Source organism: Hippocampus bargibanti, linkage group LG16 (assembly GCF_051943395.1).
Source record: "Hippocampus bargibanti isolate YZ-2025 linkage group LG16, ASM5194339v1, whole genome shotgun sequence".
Taxonomy (NCBI): domain Eukaryota; kingdom Metazoa; phylum Chordata; class Actinopteri; order Syngnathiformes; family Syngnathidae; genus Hippocampus; species Hippocampus bargibanti.
In genome coordinates this window covers 10,054,329-10,074,205 of record NC_142749.1, presented here as the reverse complement: position 1 = coordinate 10,074,205, position 19,877 = coordinate 10,054,329, and the positions used below count along the sequence as shown (strand labels likewise).

The following is a 19,877-nucleotide window of genomic DNA, read 5'->3' as shown; positions in this document are numbered from 1 at the left end:
CAAAGCCTTCTCTTCCGGCATAAAAATATCTGAATCATGGACTGATGTTAATTATATTATTTTGTCCATGAATTCTTAATAAATAATTCCAAATTGTCTTTCAGCTTCCTTTCATTACTTTTCCCCTGTTGCGCTGCTTCCAGATGTGTGTTTTTGTATTTCAGCATTTCAGCCATCATTTGTTACCAGGGTCAGAAATCTACCCGGATGCCTTCACAATCAGTTTTGAAGGCCCTGGAGCATCAAATGTGTCAAACTGTTGCTCTAACCAATCAGATTTGGAGTTGGCAACCCAAAAGCGGTACCAACGCTTTCTTGAAGACACTGGTCAACGTCAGAGTTTTCGCAAACTATTATTGGCTAGTCACAAGCCACTAGTGCCAAGAGCATACTGGCCAGAGCTAGCACACTGTATCGAGCTGCATAATCAAATACATTGTGTTGATTTAATAGCAGTTTGTCTACCAACAATGGCTGAAGGAGAAGAAATGGATTTGGTTGCAGATTTACTGTTAAAACCATTTTAAAGATTGGCTTTTCAAGAAAAAATGGACATCATTAACAAAGGTCAGTCAGTTATTTCCTGGCTAATGGTACCCTCTATTGGACTTGTTAGAAATCATATCACACTTTTTTTTTCAGTCTGGGTTGATTCAGACGTAGCACTACTTAAGGCACAGGTGTCAAAGTCAAGGCCCGCCACGGCATTTTTTTTTGGCCCGCGAAAGCAAATCAAACTTGTTAAATTCCATGATGATTGCTAAAATCTGAGCCAAAATTTCATATTTTTGGATGTCAACCACAATAAAAGTCATTATTCTTGACTTCAGATTTGAAAACGAGTTATTCATTAATTTGCTGTGTGCTCTATATGTAATATTTGAAGGGATTTAAACATTCTAATGGGTTCCACGAATTCATAACGGCCCTCGAGAGGAAACCATAACTACAATGTGGCCGCGGCAAAAAATTACTTTGACACCCCTGACTTAAGGCATAGCGATGAAATTCACGGCCTGCCACTGCTACAAAGTAAATTTGACATCTGAGGCTCAAAATGACTTTTTCTTTTCGGAGGAAATTAGCGAGAACTATGTGGCGCAGTGATTGAGTTACGTTTAGCAGTTTGCCAATGAACATTAGATCAAAATACACATTGGAGCTTGCAAACTGCCATGCGAAACCACTCATTTAAAGCGTTGCATATCTAATAAGAGGCAGAACAACATACAATACTTTGCATCGAGAATTCATAAAAATAAATCAAGCCTTTATGTCTGATATACTTTGTATCACTCTTACATCATACACCGAGTCCTTCCCAGGTGAGGAGTGAGGAGCAGAGTCAGTGGGGGAGTGGGAGGGCTGCACCACATCTGGTAGGTTAGTGTATCCGTTGTGGCTGCGCTTTTCAGGGGTCTTTCAGATGCAACAAAAATATTCAAAAAAGTATCATGGATTATGTACAGAACAAAATATGTAAGCAATGTTTTTGTTTGCATCTGCGAATTATTTTTCTTCTCGTTACAAGTGGTCATGGAGTACTCTATTATGTATTAGCTGTTTCATACTTAGGTCAAATGCAAAATACACGTCTTTTGCTAGTCATAAGAGTATTTGTTTAGAATTCCCCAGACAATTTCATTTAGCTGACGGTGCATTTCCAGCTTCATTCCACATACAAACGGCTCACCCTTTGCACCAACATGGTCTGATCTCCGTAACCTCCAGCTTGTTCGCCTTCTGCCTCCTCGCACTCGTCTTCATGAACCACCATGGTGTTCACTGAATCGGTGTCAGCGTCCCTGTGACTGGAATCAAACGAGGACCAACCGACTTATTAAAAAAAAACAAATCCCCATTCATCCCAAGTTGCCAGTGTAATAATAACATTACCGATCCGTGGGACTTTCCTCCTCTTCTATTCCCTCTCCGTTTTCGCTCTCCTCACTACTCTCACTACTCTCCGAGGACGAGGAGTAATCATTGGCCTTGACCGGGGGCCTCGGTTGTTCTTCTGCACGCTCTTTGGCAAAGAGGCCGTGATCCTGCAATGTACATCATGGTTCATTTGTATGACACAAATCATGATTTCTATACAGTGCAAATCCTAATATAAAATGAAGATTACCCTATGATATTTTATAATGACAAGCAGCTCCTGTGTTTTGCTTTTCTACTTTCATTTCTTTCATAACTTTGCTGCTGTGAAATGTAAATTTCTCCACTGCGAGACTAATAAAGGCAAATCCAATCCAATCCAATATCCTTTATTTTATTTAGACTACATTAAAACTTCCTTTCTGTGAGACCAAACGTGCAAAACAACCTTTGTAAATTCCGTCCATGTACATGCAGATGACTGAGCACAGGACACATGCATGCACACTCAGTACTAACCTCTCCTATAGCCCTCTTGTAACTCTACAATTGAGGCAATGTCAAGGTGGATTTAGGAAGAGGGACCGCATGATGGGGAAGAAGTCAAAAAGGAACGTTAAGGTTAGGAGAAAATATCCAGGTCTAGGTTAATACGCAGGGCAAAAGTGAGGAAAGTGAAAACATGCATTATATTATTTTGCTGGCGGGCATTCAGATATGATACGATCTGCGTTTAAAGTAGTGCATCGCTTACAGCAGGACGCCCTGGGCGAGAAGAGGTGCGAGACTCGCCGGGCTTCTGACGACTATCATTAGATAGAATGGGTGAATCCATTTTGGAGGAGCCTGAAAACGACAATGATTCATATTGTTATGACTAAAATGATATTTTGGATCATACATCAAGCACGGATAATCTTTTAGGACAGACAGACTCACTGAGGATGCGATGCCTCTCCAACGAGCCCGTCTGTGGCAGATTAGATATGATGCCAATACTATCGGCTCTCTCCCAGCGATCATTTCGGCTGAGGTCTGGATTACTGTGCAGAGGACACCATTCGTCTCCAATCACCATAAAACTCCCTTCCTACTTTCAAATCCCACCTCAAAACCCATCTATTTAAAATTGCATTCATGGTCTAGTTCAATCAGCTATTTCATTATTTATCATTTTATTTATGGTTCTATTGTTTTGTGTATTGTAAAGTGTCCTTGAGTGTTCTGAAAGGCACCTGGAAATTAAATGTATTATTATTATTATCATTATTATTATTCACTCAAATCTGAAACTGACCTGGCTCTCACTGGATGCCGTATGCCAGAAGTCAGGTTGGTGTTGAGAGCAGTGGCGATTGATGCTGTTCTCTGAGGAATCTGAGGGTTAAGATTATTTTTTGTATATTGCAAATGATATTACAGAGAAATAATCACTTCACCAAAATACACCATCTTATTTAAGTCGTTTTTTATGTGATGTTGGGTCTTGGTAACTTTGCTAAATGGAGTCCATATGGACTGTAGTCATTCCACCTCACCTTGGGTGGGAGTTCCACATCTGGCAAGCGGATCCAGGGCCCACGTTCCTCTCTGATTTGGTGTGCCTGCGGTGCAGGGGTCTCAGACGTAGGGTCTGAGTTTTGACGCACTAGCTCTCTGGTGTGGATGGGTCTGGGTGTGGGGGCGAGGGAGGGGTCCTGGGTAGGGAATGCGGACATGGTCTTAGTAGGCTGGTCGCAGAGAGACTGGGAACGTGGGACAGGGGCGGCATAAGGCTTTAGTGGAACCAAGTGAGCCATCTGGAACTTTGGAGTGGCGGGGGGAGAACAGGATGATGGCGCAGAACCAGAAAAGAGCGCAATCCCAGTGAGAAGGCCAAGTATTAGAGGAAAGAAGGAAAAGGTTTGCGTTAAAAGGCCGCAGGTGAAGCATTGAGGTGTCAAGTACCGTATTTTCTGGTGTATAAGGCGCACCCAAAAACTTGATTTCATTCAAAAGATGACCCTGCGCCTTATATGCATGTGTGCCTTATATGTGAAATAATATTGAGCCACAACAGGTCTCACAACTACTGTCAGCAGCCATTTCGCCCTGTAAAAGAAGTAGTACCTAACCCTAGCCTCCACTGTAACGCCTTACGTGGTGTGCCTAATATTTGGAAAACTTTTATATACAGTAAAGTCTCGTTATATCGATATCGGATATATCGATAGTCCTGGTTATATCGATACTATTTCTATGCACGCACGGAGAAAATTACATGCAAACAGGGTTGGTTTTATCGATAGTCCCGGTTATATCGATTATATTTCGGACTCCCTTGAATATCGATATAACGAGACTTTACTGTAGTTAGATATCATTTTGGATGACTTTTTTCATCCATTAATTGAAGGTGTGCCATATACTCCGGTGCGCCTTATACATGGAAAACGGTTGAAAAAAAAAACAATTCGTTGGGGTGCACCTTATACTCCGGTGCGCCTTATATACTGGAAAATAGAGTAGTTCCAGAAAAGATGACAGAAGAGGTTGTCTTAATGCCAGATTTGTAAAACAATTGCAATCACCAACCTTGCCCTGTCCCCCTTGAGGCTCAACAGGCCTCTGCATTGGGGGGGTCTGAGCAGACTGGGCCCCTGCGGACTGACTGATTGAGTCTGAGCGTGACTGGATGGCAGTGTCAGAGACGGTGGTACAAATCTTTGGAGAGCCTTGTCTGTTGAGCTTACTTCGCTCCTCCACCTGGTGCAAAAAAACAAGAGCGAATGATGAGGTTAGCGTTATATGACGGGTTTGGGGCACAATATCCTTTCAAGCGGTTCTACCTCACGGGCCCATGTGGGTTTGTTGTTGGGCTCCAGGTTCTTGTTATAGTGGTAGAGTTGGGGCTTCTTTTCCTGTTGTTGTTGCTGCAGAGAAACCAAGAAAGCGTGCTCCTGTTGAAGCTGCCTTTGCAGCCGCTCGGACTGACGCTGCTCCTCAAGCTGCTTACGCTTATACTCCTAAGCAAAGAAATGCATCGTTGGTCAGGGGGCTGACGAGACCATTCGGTAAAGAATCAGCAGTAGCAAGTCATTTCTTTGACTGTCAGAGGTTTTACATTTTAATGCCACTCGCAATACGACTTTCATTTTAACTCATTCACTGCCAGACGATGTGAAAAAAAATTTGTCCACTCCAGTGGACAAATCAGAAAAAAAGGATTGATTCGTTCGTCACCATTCGAAATGGTGGCGGCTGCACAAAATACAATACATGCATAGTGATTAATATCGCGCTTTAACAACAGCTGAAGCTGTAATAATGCACTAACATGGAAAAATGGAAATGTTGCCTCCTTGTGGAAGGGAAAACATTGCCAGAGGTCTGGACAACGGTTTATCGGCACCCCAACAAGAAAAACCAAAACCCGAACAAATTCGGGAATGGCGCTCAACGTCACACTTTTCAATTTCCGAATAAATTCGGAAAGGGCAGCAAATGAGTTAACATCCAGTGTACATGCTGGTAGCTTCTGGTAGGTGAGGGGAAAAAAATGAGTTTATTTGGCTTCATATTTCAAGTGGTACGATAAATAGAGTCCAACTGTGAGTCAGTGAACTTCTTTTTAAATGTGTGAGTTACAAGCTAATGTGCGACAGTGAGATCTTTGATGGTCATTTATGCGAGACAAGAAATGCTGAAGGAATGAAAATAAATTCACCAAAGAGGCACTTGCCAAGTATCCTCGCATTGATACTCAGCCTGAATGCTTGGAGGACTGGTTAGCAGAATTTAGGATGAGATATTTTAAAAATCTGCAAAACGGCGTTCTTGGTATTTGATTGTGTGAGACACACCAAGTGGTGCTTATTGAACAATCTTTGTAATTGTACGTAAGAAAATGTAAGCTTTTATGTAGGGTCTTATTAGGAGCGATTTACCCCAAACATGTTAACCCAATAGTGAGGGTTATTTACCATAAGAAGCGCCTGCTCCTGAAGCAGCTGCTGCTGAAGGATTTCGAGCTGCCGCTGCTCTTCTTCTAATTTATGTCTTATAAACTCCTGAGGAGAGGACGAGGGGGTGGGGGGGGTGAGAGACAGGAATAAAGATGTGAAAGGAGAAATCAAATATATGAGAGGAGGGGGGAGAGGACGCAATCATATAATAGTTATGTAATACAGAAAACTGCAGGAACCACAAGGTGCACTGGCAAAAGTCAACAATTTGAATAAATACAAAATGTCGCTGTTTAGAAATTGAATCAAGAAAAAAAACAAAGCAAGCATTCAATATTTGATCAGCGTTGAGGGAACTTGATCATAGTAAAAGACTGATCAAGGTCGGTCACACACGAACACAAAATAACCCTGCTATGCTCCTGATTTGATACCAGACAGGAAACAGGAAAAAAATCGAGACCGAGAGAGCTCACCCGCAGCAAACTCATCTCTGAATAAATACACTAATTTGAACCCTTGCTGCTATGGCAACCTACGCATGGAATTTCACCACTTGCAGTGGTGGCAGTTGTACACGCCCACACGTTGCCCCGATTGGCCGACTGTGGCGGTTTTCCCCCGTGGTTGGTTACCTGCTCTCTTTCAGCCAACCTTCTATCTTCCTCCCGTCTCATATCGTCGAGTCTCCGATGGGGACCCTTTTCTTGCTGCCTCACCATCTCTCTCTCCTTTCTCTGTTGCTGGGAGAGAAAGGGTTGACAAGAAACAGGGCCAACGTTTGCAAAGAATTTAGAATGGGTAGCTTGCGTATCAGTAAACCCGCCTACATTTTGGAGCAGAGTTGGGGAAGGCACTAAAGGCAACGGAAAACAGAATACAGATGGTCTTTCTGTCTATTCCTATACAGATATAAATGAAAAGCACATATAATGCATTCATAATCTTAGAATTCTGGGAAAAAAAATATTTATTTTTGACTTGAGAGAAATTAAATGCAGCCAAATGTATTGCTGGTAATTGAATATGAACGCAGCAGCCAGAATCGGTCGAGGTTCATTGAATGTGTCACCCTCCCTCCCCACTGCATTGCTTTTACCAGAATTCATGCTTATTTTTAACTTGGTCAAATCCTCTTTGTGACAATTCCCAGACTTAAAAACTAGAAAGTCCCTTTCAATTTGTCACTCACAAAGTGTGATACCAATGCCCCTTGGGGTAAGCCGGCTCCCCCTACTGGTATGTGAAATAATTACTGCCTGGGGACTGTTCAGTTGTATTGAACTTTGATGTAAAAAAATACATTCTCTTCACAAGGGGTGTTTGTCTTGAAAAAAATATTGGTCAAAAAAGTTTACTTTTATGGGTAATACATGTCACAGATTTAAATGCAGCCCTCCTTATCAAACTGTGTAATGATAGTGGCAGAAAAGTACATAATAATAGAAACACATTTGATGAATACTTTGGTCTACTACAGCGCGTATTTGAATTTATTGGAGTGTGAAATATGATTTTTGGCCAGTACGTGGGAAAAACATTGATTTACAATTAAATTAAAATTACAGTGAGTCACCTATATTTCGTTCACGCACACATGCGACAGAGCAAATAATTCATAGATTCGTTTAGTTTTTGAACCTTTATGGAAATCCGTCAGTTTTTTTTCTAAACAATATTTGGCTTTCATACTGAAACGCAGCAAAATCCTGCCTGACATCTCACGCACACACAAAAAAATACAGATTCTGTAAAGAGACATTTTGGAGGAGCCTGAAAACGACAATGACAATTGCATTCCTTTTTGTACATCTCAATTGTGAAATTGACCGTACATGTTGGAGTATTTGAATCCTCACTGTTACAAATCAATTCAGAGGAACTTTATGAAATGTGATCTGAAGATGCTGCACTTATGGGAAAGAGATGCCCATTTTACGGTAAGATCTGAGCATTGTCATCAAATGGTGAGTATAGTTTTTGCTTTTTTGAATGTTGCTGTGCCGATGACCATTTTGTGTTTGGGAGCCTTTTACTGAGCGAGTTGCTTGTTCTGTAGCCACAAAGGGACATAAGTCTTCTTGTGCCGGTCCCAAGCCCGGAAAAATACAGAGGGTTGTGTCAGGAAGGGCATCTGACGTAAAAGCTTGGCCAAAACAAACATGCGGATCAAACCTCTAAAGATGGAGGACACAGATTTGCCGTGGCGACCCCGTCAAGGGAAAAGCCGAAAGGAAAAGAAGAAGATTATATTTTTTAATGAAAATATAACCAAGAAGCTATCTCATCTATGGCCTTTCACATTGCAAAACATTAGCATTTAGTATTAGACATAGCTTCAAAAAGTCAGACAAGGCTTGATCCGTTGTTATGAGGGGCGCAGTTCTGGACCTATTCTCCAATATAAACAGTGTTTTCAAAATAACTATTGCTGGGAATTGGCGCAATGTCATTGAAACTGACTTGACATTACCTCTTCCAATCGTCGACGCTGTTCTTTTTGTTCCTCAATGCGTTTCTGTCTGTCATGCAGTAGTTGCCTTTTGTGCTCCTCGGGGTCTCTGCGTTGAGCGGCCAACTGGGCTTGCTGCCTCTTGTGAGCCTCTGATCGCTCTTTGTTCTCCTGTTGGAGACGTTGGAAGTCCCGGCGCAAGGTGGACTCTCCCGGCACATTGAGGATTGAGCTGGTGATTGAGTATGAAAGGGTGGTTGAGATAATTTTAGCATTGTTGTAGCCATCCAAAGAAATGGAAAGAGGGAAACCTGCCAGAACTTTATGAATGTTCAGCTAAATCACTCCCACACCAAAATCTCACAGAATACCTTGACTCTCTGTCATCGCTTCGATTTTCATCATCTTCATCACTGCCGCTGTACTCGTACTCTGTCTCCTCTGCATCGATAATGAGAAAAAGGGTCGGTCAATGATGAAAGACTGTCACTATGACGGTCAGGTCAACTTGGTCGTTCTCCATTTTATCGACTGACCTTTCTCCCCCCTTTTTTTGCGCGTACGGTCAATGTGGTCCTTCAGTTGAATCCGGACCTGGCGTTCGGTAGGCTGGTCCCTGATGAAGGAGTGCTTGAGCAGCTGCTCTGTGGACGGTCGGCTGGGATACGTCTTCACAAGGCAGGCCTCGATAAAGTCAATAAATTTCTTGGACCTGGGAGAAAGGGAGAGTCTGGTAGAACTAAGAGGTTCTGATCCATTGCCAGCTGGCAAGTTTATGCACCGAGTAAAAATGCACCAATCATCTAGCATAATAAATCTTGTTAATCGTTACTTTTTTTAAAGGACCTTGAAATCAATACAAGATTTTAAAAAATACAGTTCAATTTAGACCATGGGGGATGTTTTTTTACATTCCACAGACTGATTAGCATGAAGCAACAAGGCATTTTGCACTGACATACAGTGATACCTCAGTTTACGAACGCTTTAGTTCACGAACATTTCGCTTGATGAACATTAAATTCGCGAGAATATAATCTTGGCATACAAACTGGTTTTCGGCCGACGAACCAAACCACACAGCGCCCAGGTGGCTGGCGGACTACTTTTCGGCAGATGAACACCAAGCGACACGGTCGAACAGCACCACGGTGGCTGGCGGACTAGTTTTCCACACCCCCTTTGAGTGCAGATGTGGTTTGCTATCGAGTGGAGTATTTTTGCTATTATGGGAGACCCCACCACAGGCTAGTGTTAAGCCGAAGAGGACAAAAAAGAAAATTATGGTCAAGCAGAAGAAGAAAAAAAATCGAACGAGGTGTGCGTTTGCCTGACTTAGCGTCCCAGTACCAGTATGCTAAGTCGACCGTTGCTACGTGTAGCTCAGGGTGTTTCAGTGTTGTCTAAGCAACGGTCTCAGGCAATAGAAGAGGTTGAAAAACTTCTGTTGATTTGGATTAACGAAAAGCAGATAGCAGGGGACATCTTGAGTATTATCGCTGAGAAAGCAAGGCAACTTCACTCGGATATCATCTAGAGGCAACTACATCAACGACCACCACAAAAGTCAATAAAACAACTATTATACAGTACAGTTTATTTCTTTCATTACAATCCAATAGCACGTTTATTATACATAAAATAAGGTATATTTTGTGTAGTTTTAAGGCTTATTTAGTAGAAAATTATATTTTATGGGGACCTGGGAAAGGATTATTCTCATTTTTAATGATTTCTTATGGGAAATAAATGTTTGGCAGACGAACTTTCGCCTTACACACACTTTCTGGGAACCAATTAAGTTTCTAAACTGATGTATCACTGTACCTCCAATTTTATAACCATCAAGCTTGCCGAATTATTGCATACTATTAATCAGTGTTTTTTAATTTCGATTTTTTTTTAATCTGAGTGTAGGGTTCCCATGATACTGAATGTCCTGACAACTTTTTTTTCATACAATCTGCTTTCTTAAAAATGGAAACAAGAGCATTTCACTCACCACTTTTTGGATTTTAATTTAGGAGGGGGATTCCTGGGAATCAGGAAGAGCGCTCTCATTGGATGCATGTCACACAGTGCTACAGGGAAGAAATGAAAACATTTAGTTGGAATCAACAATTACATAATCCCCCAAAACATGATCAACTATCATGGCCAAAAATCATTAGATTTGCTATGCTAGACAATGTCACATTTTCCAACACACAGCGACTTTAAAAATACCAGCAACATGGACACATCTGGCGTTATCCAATTTTTCCTAAAGCCTCGGGCTTATTGTTCTACTGAATCTAAGCGCAAGGGCCATGAGTCATGTTGTTCCCAGCGTAGGTAGGTTGCTAAACTTGACTGGTTAGCTTTAAAGTTTCACAGAACTGAAGATAGACGCTATTGTGAAGCTGCCTTTCGGAAACAAAAAAAAAAAGCACTTGCTGCAATATGGCAATAGCTTAACACCAAAGGAAGCATTTAATTATGTAATTAAATAGGCCACATCAAAGTTCGGTATGTGGATAGGTCATACTGTAGTAATAATAATAAATAATAATAATAATAATAACAATAATACATTTGATTTCTAAGCGCCTTTCAAAACTCTCAAGGTCAGTACACAAGACTATGTAAAAGCACAATAAACTCTGATTTCGCACGACACACCCTTTATCTTCTACTGCGTGTTTCAATAGTTTAGATTCCATAAAGCCAACAAAGAACTTGAAGACAATCATATGGATAGCAGGAGCCAATACAAGATTGTTCTACAATCAAATTCCCACAAACCAAACTACAAATTGGACAGTAGTTTTGTGTAGTTTGTAGTAGTTTGTAGTAGTTTTTTTGCCCTTCATCTCAGCTACAGCATTGGAAATGATTTCAGCTAATGTTAAATTGATTAGAGGTTCCACTCCGATATTCTTGTGTCGTGAAACTACCGGATTTTCCAGTGTATAAGGTGCACCGGAGTATAAGGCACACCCCCAAAGAATGGTGTATTTTTAAACGTTTTCCATATATAAGGCGCACCGGACTATCAGGTGCACCTTCAATAAATGAAAAAAGTTTTCCAAATATATAAATATATACACAAGTTTTCCAAACATAAGGTAGACATTATAAGGCCCTACAGTAGAGGCTGGGGTTACGCACTACTTCCTCTACAGGGGGAAATGGAGTCTGAGGCTGCTGACAGTATTTGCCAGATCTCTTGTGGCTCAATATTTCCTCACATATAAGGCACACACGCGCATGGTCATCTTTAGAAGAAAATCAAGGCTTGTGTGTGCCTTATACACTGGAAAATATGGTAGTAGTACAAAATCCGACTGATGTAACACTTTTCCCAAAAAAGGTATTCCGCTTCTTTTTTTTGCGCTCAAATATGCATACTATATTTACTTTGAGCTCAGGTAGGAGTCCTTCACTCTTCCCGTGAACATAGTTAGACATGAACAAATTTGAACCAAATCTGTGATTAATTGTACAAGCAAGTCCCCCGCAAAGCAGAGCGGCTAGATCTGTGCAATCAGCCTCTACCGGCGCTGTGCCATCTCACGACTGCACTCGCTTGATTACGGTGGGTCAACTGTTCTTCTGAAGACCAACAAAACTGCATATGCAAGACTCATTCATCGAGAGCTTCCAAAGTGCGCTGAAGGAGCTCCTCGTGACTCAACCATGTAGGTAAAAGTGTTAATGCACACCACGTAATCAATGATTTTGACTTACGTGGGGCTCCTTCAGCCATTTCAATGGCGGTGATTCCTAAGGACCAGATATCACTCTGGAAAAGAACCGAGACGACACTTCAGCCCGGGGTTTCAAGTCGTCACGCAAGCGCCCGCACACGCTGTTGTTACCCTGTAGTCATAGGTCGAGTCGGGATTCTCATCGCAGGCAATGACTTCCGGCGCCATCCAGTAAGGCGTACCAATGAAGGTGTTTCGACGCCCCACAGTCCTATCCAACTGAGCGCTGACTCCAAAATCAACTGGACAGAGGAGGTCAAACATATTGCGCATGTACTCGGTTAAGTTGCAAATGATGAAGCGGTGCTGTTTTTCTTCATTTTCCTAAATGGCCAATGCAATTTTCAGACAATATTTACATCGGCCAAGCGCTTTTAATCGTACCAAGTTTGACCTCTGCGTTCTCTGTGAGAAGAACATTCTGGCCCTTGATATCTCGATGGATGACTTTATGGGCATGGAGGTGGGAAAGGCCCTGCAGACAGAGAAATAGGAATCGGACAAATACATAATAAATACAAAATACATGAAATTACTTCCTCATGCTGGATGGTCTCTGAGACAAATAGTGACAGCTGGTCCAATAAAGTTGTCAAGCCCTGAAGACGCGAGTGTGTGTATCTTAAACAATATTTCATTGCAAGTTGGTCAGCGATTTCCATTCCAAGAGATAAAGCAGTCAAATGATGATGCAGAGTGAAACCACCTGCTTGCGGCGGCTCAACCGGCGTGATCGCTCATTCTCACCCTTAGGATTTCTCTGCAGATATAAGCGATCCAGTCTTCCTTCAGAGAGCTACCCTTTGTGTTTTTCACCAAATCGGTCACTGAGCCAGCCCCGCAGAACTCCATCACCAACTGTTGATACACACAAATATTATTTAGCGCCTAACAATCACAACCTAGGGCAACTAATAAAAAACAGACCCAAAGCTGGTCATCGTGTCCTGGTGGGCTCTTCTTGACGAAGGCACCGTAATATGTGGCTATGTTGCGGTGGTGGCTGTATTTTTTCAGCATGTTGATTTCAGCTTTGATTTCCTCCTCTTCCTCTTCTGTGACATCCATCACCTTGATGGCCGCGAGCTGGCCCGTCTTAACATGGCGGCCCTGATTTGTACGACACGATGAGATATGACATTTCAAAACTCCAAGTTATAGCCAATTAAGTGTAAATAATCACTGGCAATAATTCTGCTCTATAAGCAGTGGCGTCGTCGCTCACTGCTAAGGCCAATTTTGCATTTCAAAATGAGAGCCTTACATTTTACAGAGTACAAAAAAACTGAAATTCGAATATTAATGCATGCTGGGAGCCAGAATAGGAATTGATTTCTCAAACCTTCACTATGTATTGCACTTTTTTACGACACCATGAACTTGATTTATTGTGCTTGTCACCTCGAACAAAAAAAAAAAAAAAAAAAAAAAAACAGTCTCCATGAAACCTCACCTTGTATACCTGCCCATATGTCCCATTGCCAACTACCTCAACCAGCTCGAAGATTCCTGCAGGATCCTATGGAATGCACAGAAACATTCACAGGTCACAAAGCTCTCAGAAATATTAAGACACAAAGACGCATTTCGACAAGATTTTTAGCATTGAAAAATCCGAGTGAAATATTGGATTCAAATTTGTTGCATATAGGATTTGTCAACATGAGAGTGACATTACATCATCACCCAAAGGATTCAAACATGGCTTCTCTCGTGAGCACAAAGCAGCACATGCACAAAAAGACGACTGAACCATTCCACTCACAAATTTAGATCTGCTCTCCACAATTCTATTTATCAACTAGAATACATAATTCAATTATTATCACTTTGCATTTAATTTTTGTGTTGCGGTTTCATTAAATTTGGCAAACTATGGAAAATTGGATTTATAATTGCTTGTATACAAAGAGGTGATTCTCCGGAATGCTTGCCTAACCATTGACTGTGAAATTAAACAATCAAAAACATCTTCTGTCATTTACTTATTTCTGAAAATGAGTTGGCGAGCGATCTATATATATATTTGAATTGTCTGTGTTATGCACGGTTGAGGGTTAATATAGCCATTGAGTAAATAACTTTAAACAAACTCCATTCATTTTAAATTCTGGATGCAGAAGGATGAAAGTTCCTTTCTCTTTCTAGAGTGGACATTCGATGCAATTAAACTTTTCATCGTTTGTTATTCCTGGTAGATCGGGCTAATTTTAAAACATCAAGCAAAGCATTTTAAATTGCAAACAAATGTTTAATTTGTCTTCTTAAAGGACAACCACCGCCTCCGGACAAGTTGTGTCCATAATTTGTAAAATCACTTCAAATGACTTCTACTGCGCATATTTTACAAAGATTCCAACGCATACAGCTATATTTTACGTTTCAAGACTCGCGCTGAATATTCAGGAAGTCTTGTTTTCGAGTTGATGACGATGCCTGACGTGACGTCACGTCTGGAACACCCCTGACCGAGAAAGCAACACACAATGCATTTTGGGTACTTTGTTTGGTCTGAAAACTTCGTGTTGAGCCGTGTTGATGGCGAAATTAGAAGGAAAACACAAATAACGCCATGGTGAATCGTTGTGTGTGGCACCACTAGATGACACAAATTTTCAGCAACAAATCAGCCCATTTCCAACGGAGCTTGGGCGCCATCTTGTGCATTTTCGGGGAGCTACATTGGAGTCCAGATGCCTCAAAATGAAACAGGAAGGACTTCTTTTATCGATTGCAAACATGTATGCTTTCCTGTTCAGAACTATTTGAATCATATACATAACTGGATGACAAGAAACAAGTAACAAGAAAGCATCTTCTCCTAATCTGAAGCCATTGTTTTGATTCGAGAGCAAGGCAAGACGTCCTGGCGTGACGTCACGAACAAGGGGGCGGGACCTTCTGAAACTCTGCATTTCCGGGGTGATTTTGAAGTAGTTTTGGGACACTAAGTCATTTTTATTGGTGTTATGCATTTGACTAAAAATATCAGCCTGTGTGTCTTGGGTATTTTAGATGCTATAATGTTTTTCTGATGTCAGTTAGGAAACAAAACGATGGTGTCGGTTGTCATTTAAAATGAAATAAATTTGATTTGCATTGTAGGGCAGAATAAAAACAGATTATTGTTTGTACATATATTAAAGAAAATGACAATTTCAATCTTTCAAATAATCCATCACAGTCACTTATGATAGAAACCATTCACCACCAGTGGTATATTCTTAGCTGCTTATAATCAGATGACCGTTTACACCACAGCGTTTTTATCCGAACAAGCTGAGATTCACTTGTAACACGCCAGCGAAGATTTCTCTCTTTGATTCCCCAAAAGCCTCATCTGCATTAGCGCTTGGCCAAACTGTTATTTTAAACATCAGAAACAGTCTTGAAATTCACAGTGCATTTCATTTACATTCAAATTGTTTGATCACAATTTCCTTGACAACCCACTGAGCAACTCTCCAGCTTAATACGAGCTTGAAATATCAAGTGGCAGTGACTGCACACATACTGAAAACTGATAAAAACAAATACAGATGCTAACACAGAAACAAGCGTTGATTTTCTCTATGTGTTCATTTAAAGTTTCGCTGACAACAAATCGAAGCGCCACAAATGAGTATCTTCTACTGAATTAAATGCTCAACTCCCTCCCGAGGAGAAGTGACAAGCACGTTCACTTTTATGCAATTTCAATATGGCGTTAAGATTTGTGGGTGGAGAGACTGCTGCTTAGCATTTACAACATAATACATGACCCTTCCGGCTTCCATGCGTTTCCAATGGCAGCTTTTCTGCTTCCAACAACAAAGAGAGAAATTTCTCCTGGAAAAGGAAACATTCATGGGAAAAAATAAGAAGCATACACTGATACATAGCGGGATATAACTCCAACAAACATTCCTGAATGATGAAAGTATGTTTGGTAGAATGCAGACTAAAGAAGTGGAACCATACTAGGTGCACAAGAGAGACACATAGAGGAAAATAATGTCATGAATGTGTGGGTGGGTGAAGGCAGAGGCGCCAGTCACCCACGTCCAGCACAGAGAGTAGGATGATAGAAGAGGAGGGGTACAGTTCTGCTCAAGGAGCAGGGCTGGAAGCACAGACTTTGCCAAACAAATGGTAGGAAACAACCGCAAAAATTCAGGGAAGCGTTAAATCCAATGGCTCTTCGAAGGTGCGAGCTACAAGTCTGCCGATTGGAATCGTGACAAGCGACATCGCTTAGTGCTTTGTGGAACATGCAGTCAGATTCATAGGCCGAGCCGCAATGGATTCAGTGGGGTAGCAGAGTTGATAACACATCAATGAAAAGAGGCCGGTCATGCGTGTGGACCATTCTTTATCGTAACATCCACATTAAAGCTTTCATGAATTAAAATGGACAACAGGGCGATGTCTAAGTAAAAATTAACATTTGGATAAGCTAAATGTACCTGTAAATATATTTTCATTGCTTATGTGTACCAGTACTCTCATAGTCTATTTCTATTTCAAGCGGTGAGTGATTCGCTCGCGAGCTAACAGCCAGAATGATCAATCGTCACTGACACTGACACCATTTTCCACACTGCAATGAAAAAAAGTTACAAAAAATTATGTCACAGTATTAACTTTGCTCTGGCTGTTCCCACTTCAAAAAGTACAGATGCTCCTTTACTTACGAACATTCAAGTTACGAACAATGGTACATATGAATATTTTTGTAGTTACATATGTAGTATTCTCTCCAGTTGTACATGTACATATCTTTATAGAGCATATATTTTATTAAATGGTTATTTTTCAGTACGAACCAATACAGGTTACTTATGCAAGCCTTGAAATTACTTATATGAACCTTAAACACACTTATATAAGCTTTAAACATACATTACATCCAAAATATAGCACTGAAGCAACATGTGTACAAATTCACCTTACAAACAACCGTTTAGAACGTTATCTCATTTGTGAGTTGGGGAGCATCTATATTACGAACCTGAGTAACTTTCTCACATACAGGGTATTCACATGTGTAACATCTACAAATGCTGAATGTTGCGGCAGCATATTTTGTCCAGCATGGGAAAGGAACAAAATCAATCTTTTTAATATAACAGTCACTGTTGCCCTTTCTATGGTGGGCTTCCCCAAATGTATTGTGGCTGACCCAAAAATCTCAAAAAGTGCAGCTTCACTCACACTAACAACAACAGATGCAGCATATCCATTGACAGAACTGGGGAAAAATTATTTTATTCATGAAAGCTTTGATTGGAGCACGAGGATCAGAGTTTAGTGGAACAGAGAAGCAAATGTGCTTTTAAAAACAAATGTTGAATCGAAATGTTCTGATTCCAGTCAGAACGGGTCATCGTAGGCCAGTGTATGGACCTTCTTCTTCTTCTTTTCCTTTCGGCTTTTCCCCTCAGGGGTCGCCACAGTGAATCAGTGTCCTCCATCTATCCCGGTTTTGTGCATCCTCTTCTCTCATACCAGCTACCTTCATGTCCTCTTTGACCACATCCATAAACCTCCTCTTCGGTCTTCCTCTCGGTCTCCTGCCTGGCAGTTCAAGGCTCAGAATCCTTCTCCCTATATAGTCACTCTCTCTCCTCTGGACATGTCCAAACCATCTCAGTCTGGCCTCTCTGACTTTCTCTGCAAAGCCTCTAACATGAGTTGTCCCTCTAATGTACTCATTCCTGATCTTATCCAACCTGGTCACTCCCAAAGAAAACCTCAACATCTTCAGCTCTGCTTCCTGTCTTTTCTTCAGTGGCACTGTCTCCAGTCCAAACATCATGGCTGGTCTGACCACGGTTTTATACACTTTTCCTTTCATCCTAGCTGAAACCCTTCTATCACACATCACACCTGACATTTTTCTCCAGCCGCTCCAGCCTGCCTGGACACGCTTCTTCACCTCTTTTCCACACTCTCCATTGCTCTGGACAGTTGACCCCAAGTACTTAAAATCCTCCACCTTCTTTATCTCTTCTCCCTGTAGCATCACTCTTGCACTTGGATCCCTCTCATTCACACACATATATTCCGTCTTGCTGCGACTGATGTTCATTCCTCTCCTTTCCAGGGCATATCTCCACATCTCTAGTTTCGCCAGTGTATGGACCTGAGAGGCTGAAATAAATTATTTTAAACTAATAAGGAAACACTTTCATGGGGTTGACATGGCGGTGTTAGCATTTCAGTGCACACTAATATATTCAAATTTGTACAGATGACGGCTGAAGAAACCTTCTCATCGATGGAACACTCCTGTACGACTGAGAGCTTACACAGACACACTCTGATATGTTTTCCACAAAAATTAATAAAAGCCATGGTAGAGTGCTTTGGATAGCATAGTTCAGGTAAAGATGGTGTGTTTTTCAGAAACCCATTCAAGTTGAACTGGGACTTGCGGATTAAACAATAACCAAATAGCAAAGGCGGATTTAGGGTGCCAGTCTAAGCTCTACTACTATTAATTTAAGCATTCAAAATAATGAGCTGTAAAGGAAATGTAATAAGACAGAGAACACGACACTGTAACTGAGTGTGCACCGATAATTTGAGTACGATGTGTGTGTCATGACTATAATCCTGGTAAAGCACAATACGGAAATCTCCAAATACAATGCAAATATGCCCACTTGGGAATTACATCACAGCAACCTAATTGCATGTGTAATAAACTCTCAAGTAATTGCTATCTTTGGCATGCAAAATTGAGCATCAGCAACCAGAATCAACTGAGAAATGGTGAGGTGATTGTTCATTTCAAAACGAAGCTTTTTTTGCAGAACAAAAGTTTGAAAGGCATATGCAGCAATGCATGACTCTCTCAGCATGGGACTAATATTATTCGGTTCTGATAATACCAGAGCCTGTAAGGCTTCCGATTTTTGACACTAATGTGATTAAAATCAATTTGGCGCTGTTTTTTTTTACAACAGCCCTCCAGGACCACTCTGCAACAAACATATGCAAAAATTATTAGTTTAAGTATCTATACTATTTTTGACATTTTTGTTGGCTGATGAGTGGTGATACTTTATTTCTAATGTAAAACATGTACATTAGTCTTCAGAGCATACGTAATCTGCGTGCCTTAAAGGACAACCGACATCTCCGGACAAGTTGTGTCCATAATTTGTAAAATGGCTTCAAATAACTTCTACTGAGCGTATTTTACAAAGATTCCACCGCATATAGCTATATTTTACGTTTTAAGACTCGCGCTGAATATTCCGGAAGTCTTGTTTTTTAGTTGGTGACGAGTCCTCACCCTACGTCACTGAAGGACCGCCCCTGACCGAAAAAAGGACTCTGTAGCAGTCCTTCCATCACGTCAATGCATTTTGCTGTACCTTGGTCTGAAAACTTTGTGTAGGACCAAAAAGAGGCAGAAGAGGGCGACAAAGCTCCGTGTAAGGAATTAATCAGCCTGTGGAAACGGGCTGATTAATTCCTTACACTTTTTTGCCATTTTCTGCCTTTTTTGGGTGCGACATTTCCCACCTCTGATGCCTCAAAATGACACTGAATAAATTCTTTCATCGATTGCAAACATGTATGCTTTCTTCTTCAGAACGATTTGAATCATATTCATAACTGGATGTGCAACAAGAAGGCATATTCTCTGAATCATTGTTTTGATTCTACAGCAAGGCAAGACGTCTTGGGGTGACATCACGAACAAGGGGGCGGGACCTTCTGAAACTGGCCCCTTCCGGGTTCATTTTTTTGCAGATTTTGGACACTAAATCATTTTTATTGGTGTTTTGCATTTAACTAAAAATATCATACTGCGTGTTTTAGGTATTTTAGATGCTATAACACGTTTTTCTGATGTCA

At 41.1% G+C, this 19,877-nt stretch overlaps 1 protein-coding gene across 3 annotated transcripts in view; it reads right to left on the bottom strand.

The window, feature by feature from the left end:
* mink1 (misshapen-like kinase 1) overlaps positions 1-19,877 on the bottom strand; it is a 29,522-nt gene that overhangs the window by 7,906 nt on the left and 1,739 nt on the right. The window contains exons 2-23 of one of the 3 annotated variants that reach the window (XM_089016599.1): positions 13,480-13,545; positions 12,954-13,136; positions 12,774-12,884; positions 12,411-12,501; positions 12,138-12,268; positions 12,007-12,061; positions 10,280-10,358; positions 8,814-8,989; positions 8,649-8,718; positions 8,299-8,509; positions 6,461-6,568; positions 5,844-5,930; positions 4,710-4,886; positions 4,456-4,626; positions 3,420-3,686; positions 3,179-3,258; positions 2,821-2,924; positions 2,636-2,727; positions 2,401-2,424; positions 1,897-2,048; positions 1,694-1,811; positions 1,303-1,419 (exon numbers count right to left, since the gene is read on the bottom strand). In XM_089016599.1, the coding sequence (XP_088872725.1) occupies positions 1,303-1,419; positions 1,694-1,811; positions 1,897-2,048; positions 2,401-2,424; positions 2,636-2,727; positions 2,821-2,924; positions 3,179-3,258; positions 3,420-3,686; positions 4,456-4,626; positions 4,710-4,886; positions 5,844-5,930; positions 6,461-6,568; positions 8,299-8,509; positions 8,649-8,718; positions 8,814-8,989; positions 10,280-10,358; positions 12,007-12,061; positions 12,138-12,268; positions 12,411-12,501; positions 12,774-12,884; positions 12,954-13,136; positions 13,480-13,545 (2,670 nt within the window). The remainder of the gene's footprint in view (positions 1-1,302; positions 1,420-1,693; positions 1,812-1,896; positions 2,049-2,400; positions 2,425-2,635; positions 2,728-2,820; positions 2,925-3,178; positions 3,259-3,419; positions 3,687-4,455; positions 4,627-4,709; positions 4,887-5,843; positions 5,931-6,460; positions 6,569-8,298; positions 8,510-8,648; positions 8,719-8,813; positions 8,990-10,279; positions 10,359-12,006; positions 12,062-12,137; positions 12,269-12,410; positions 12,502-12,773; positions 12,885-12,953; positions 13,137-13,479; positions 13,546-19,877) is intronic. The other 2 variants (XM_089016601.1, XM_089016600.1) reach the window with 2 other exon arrangements.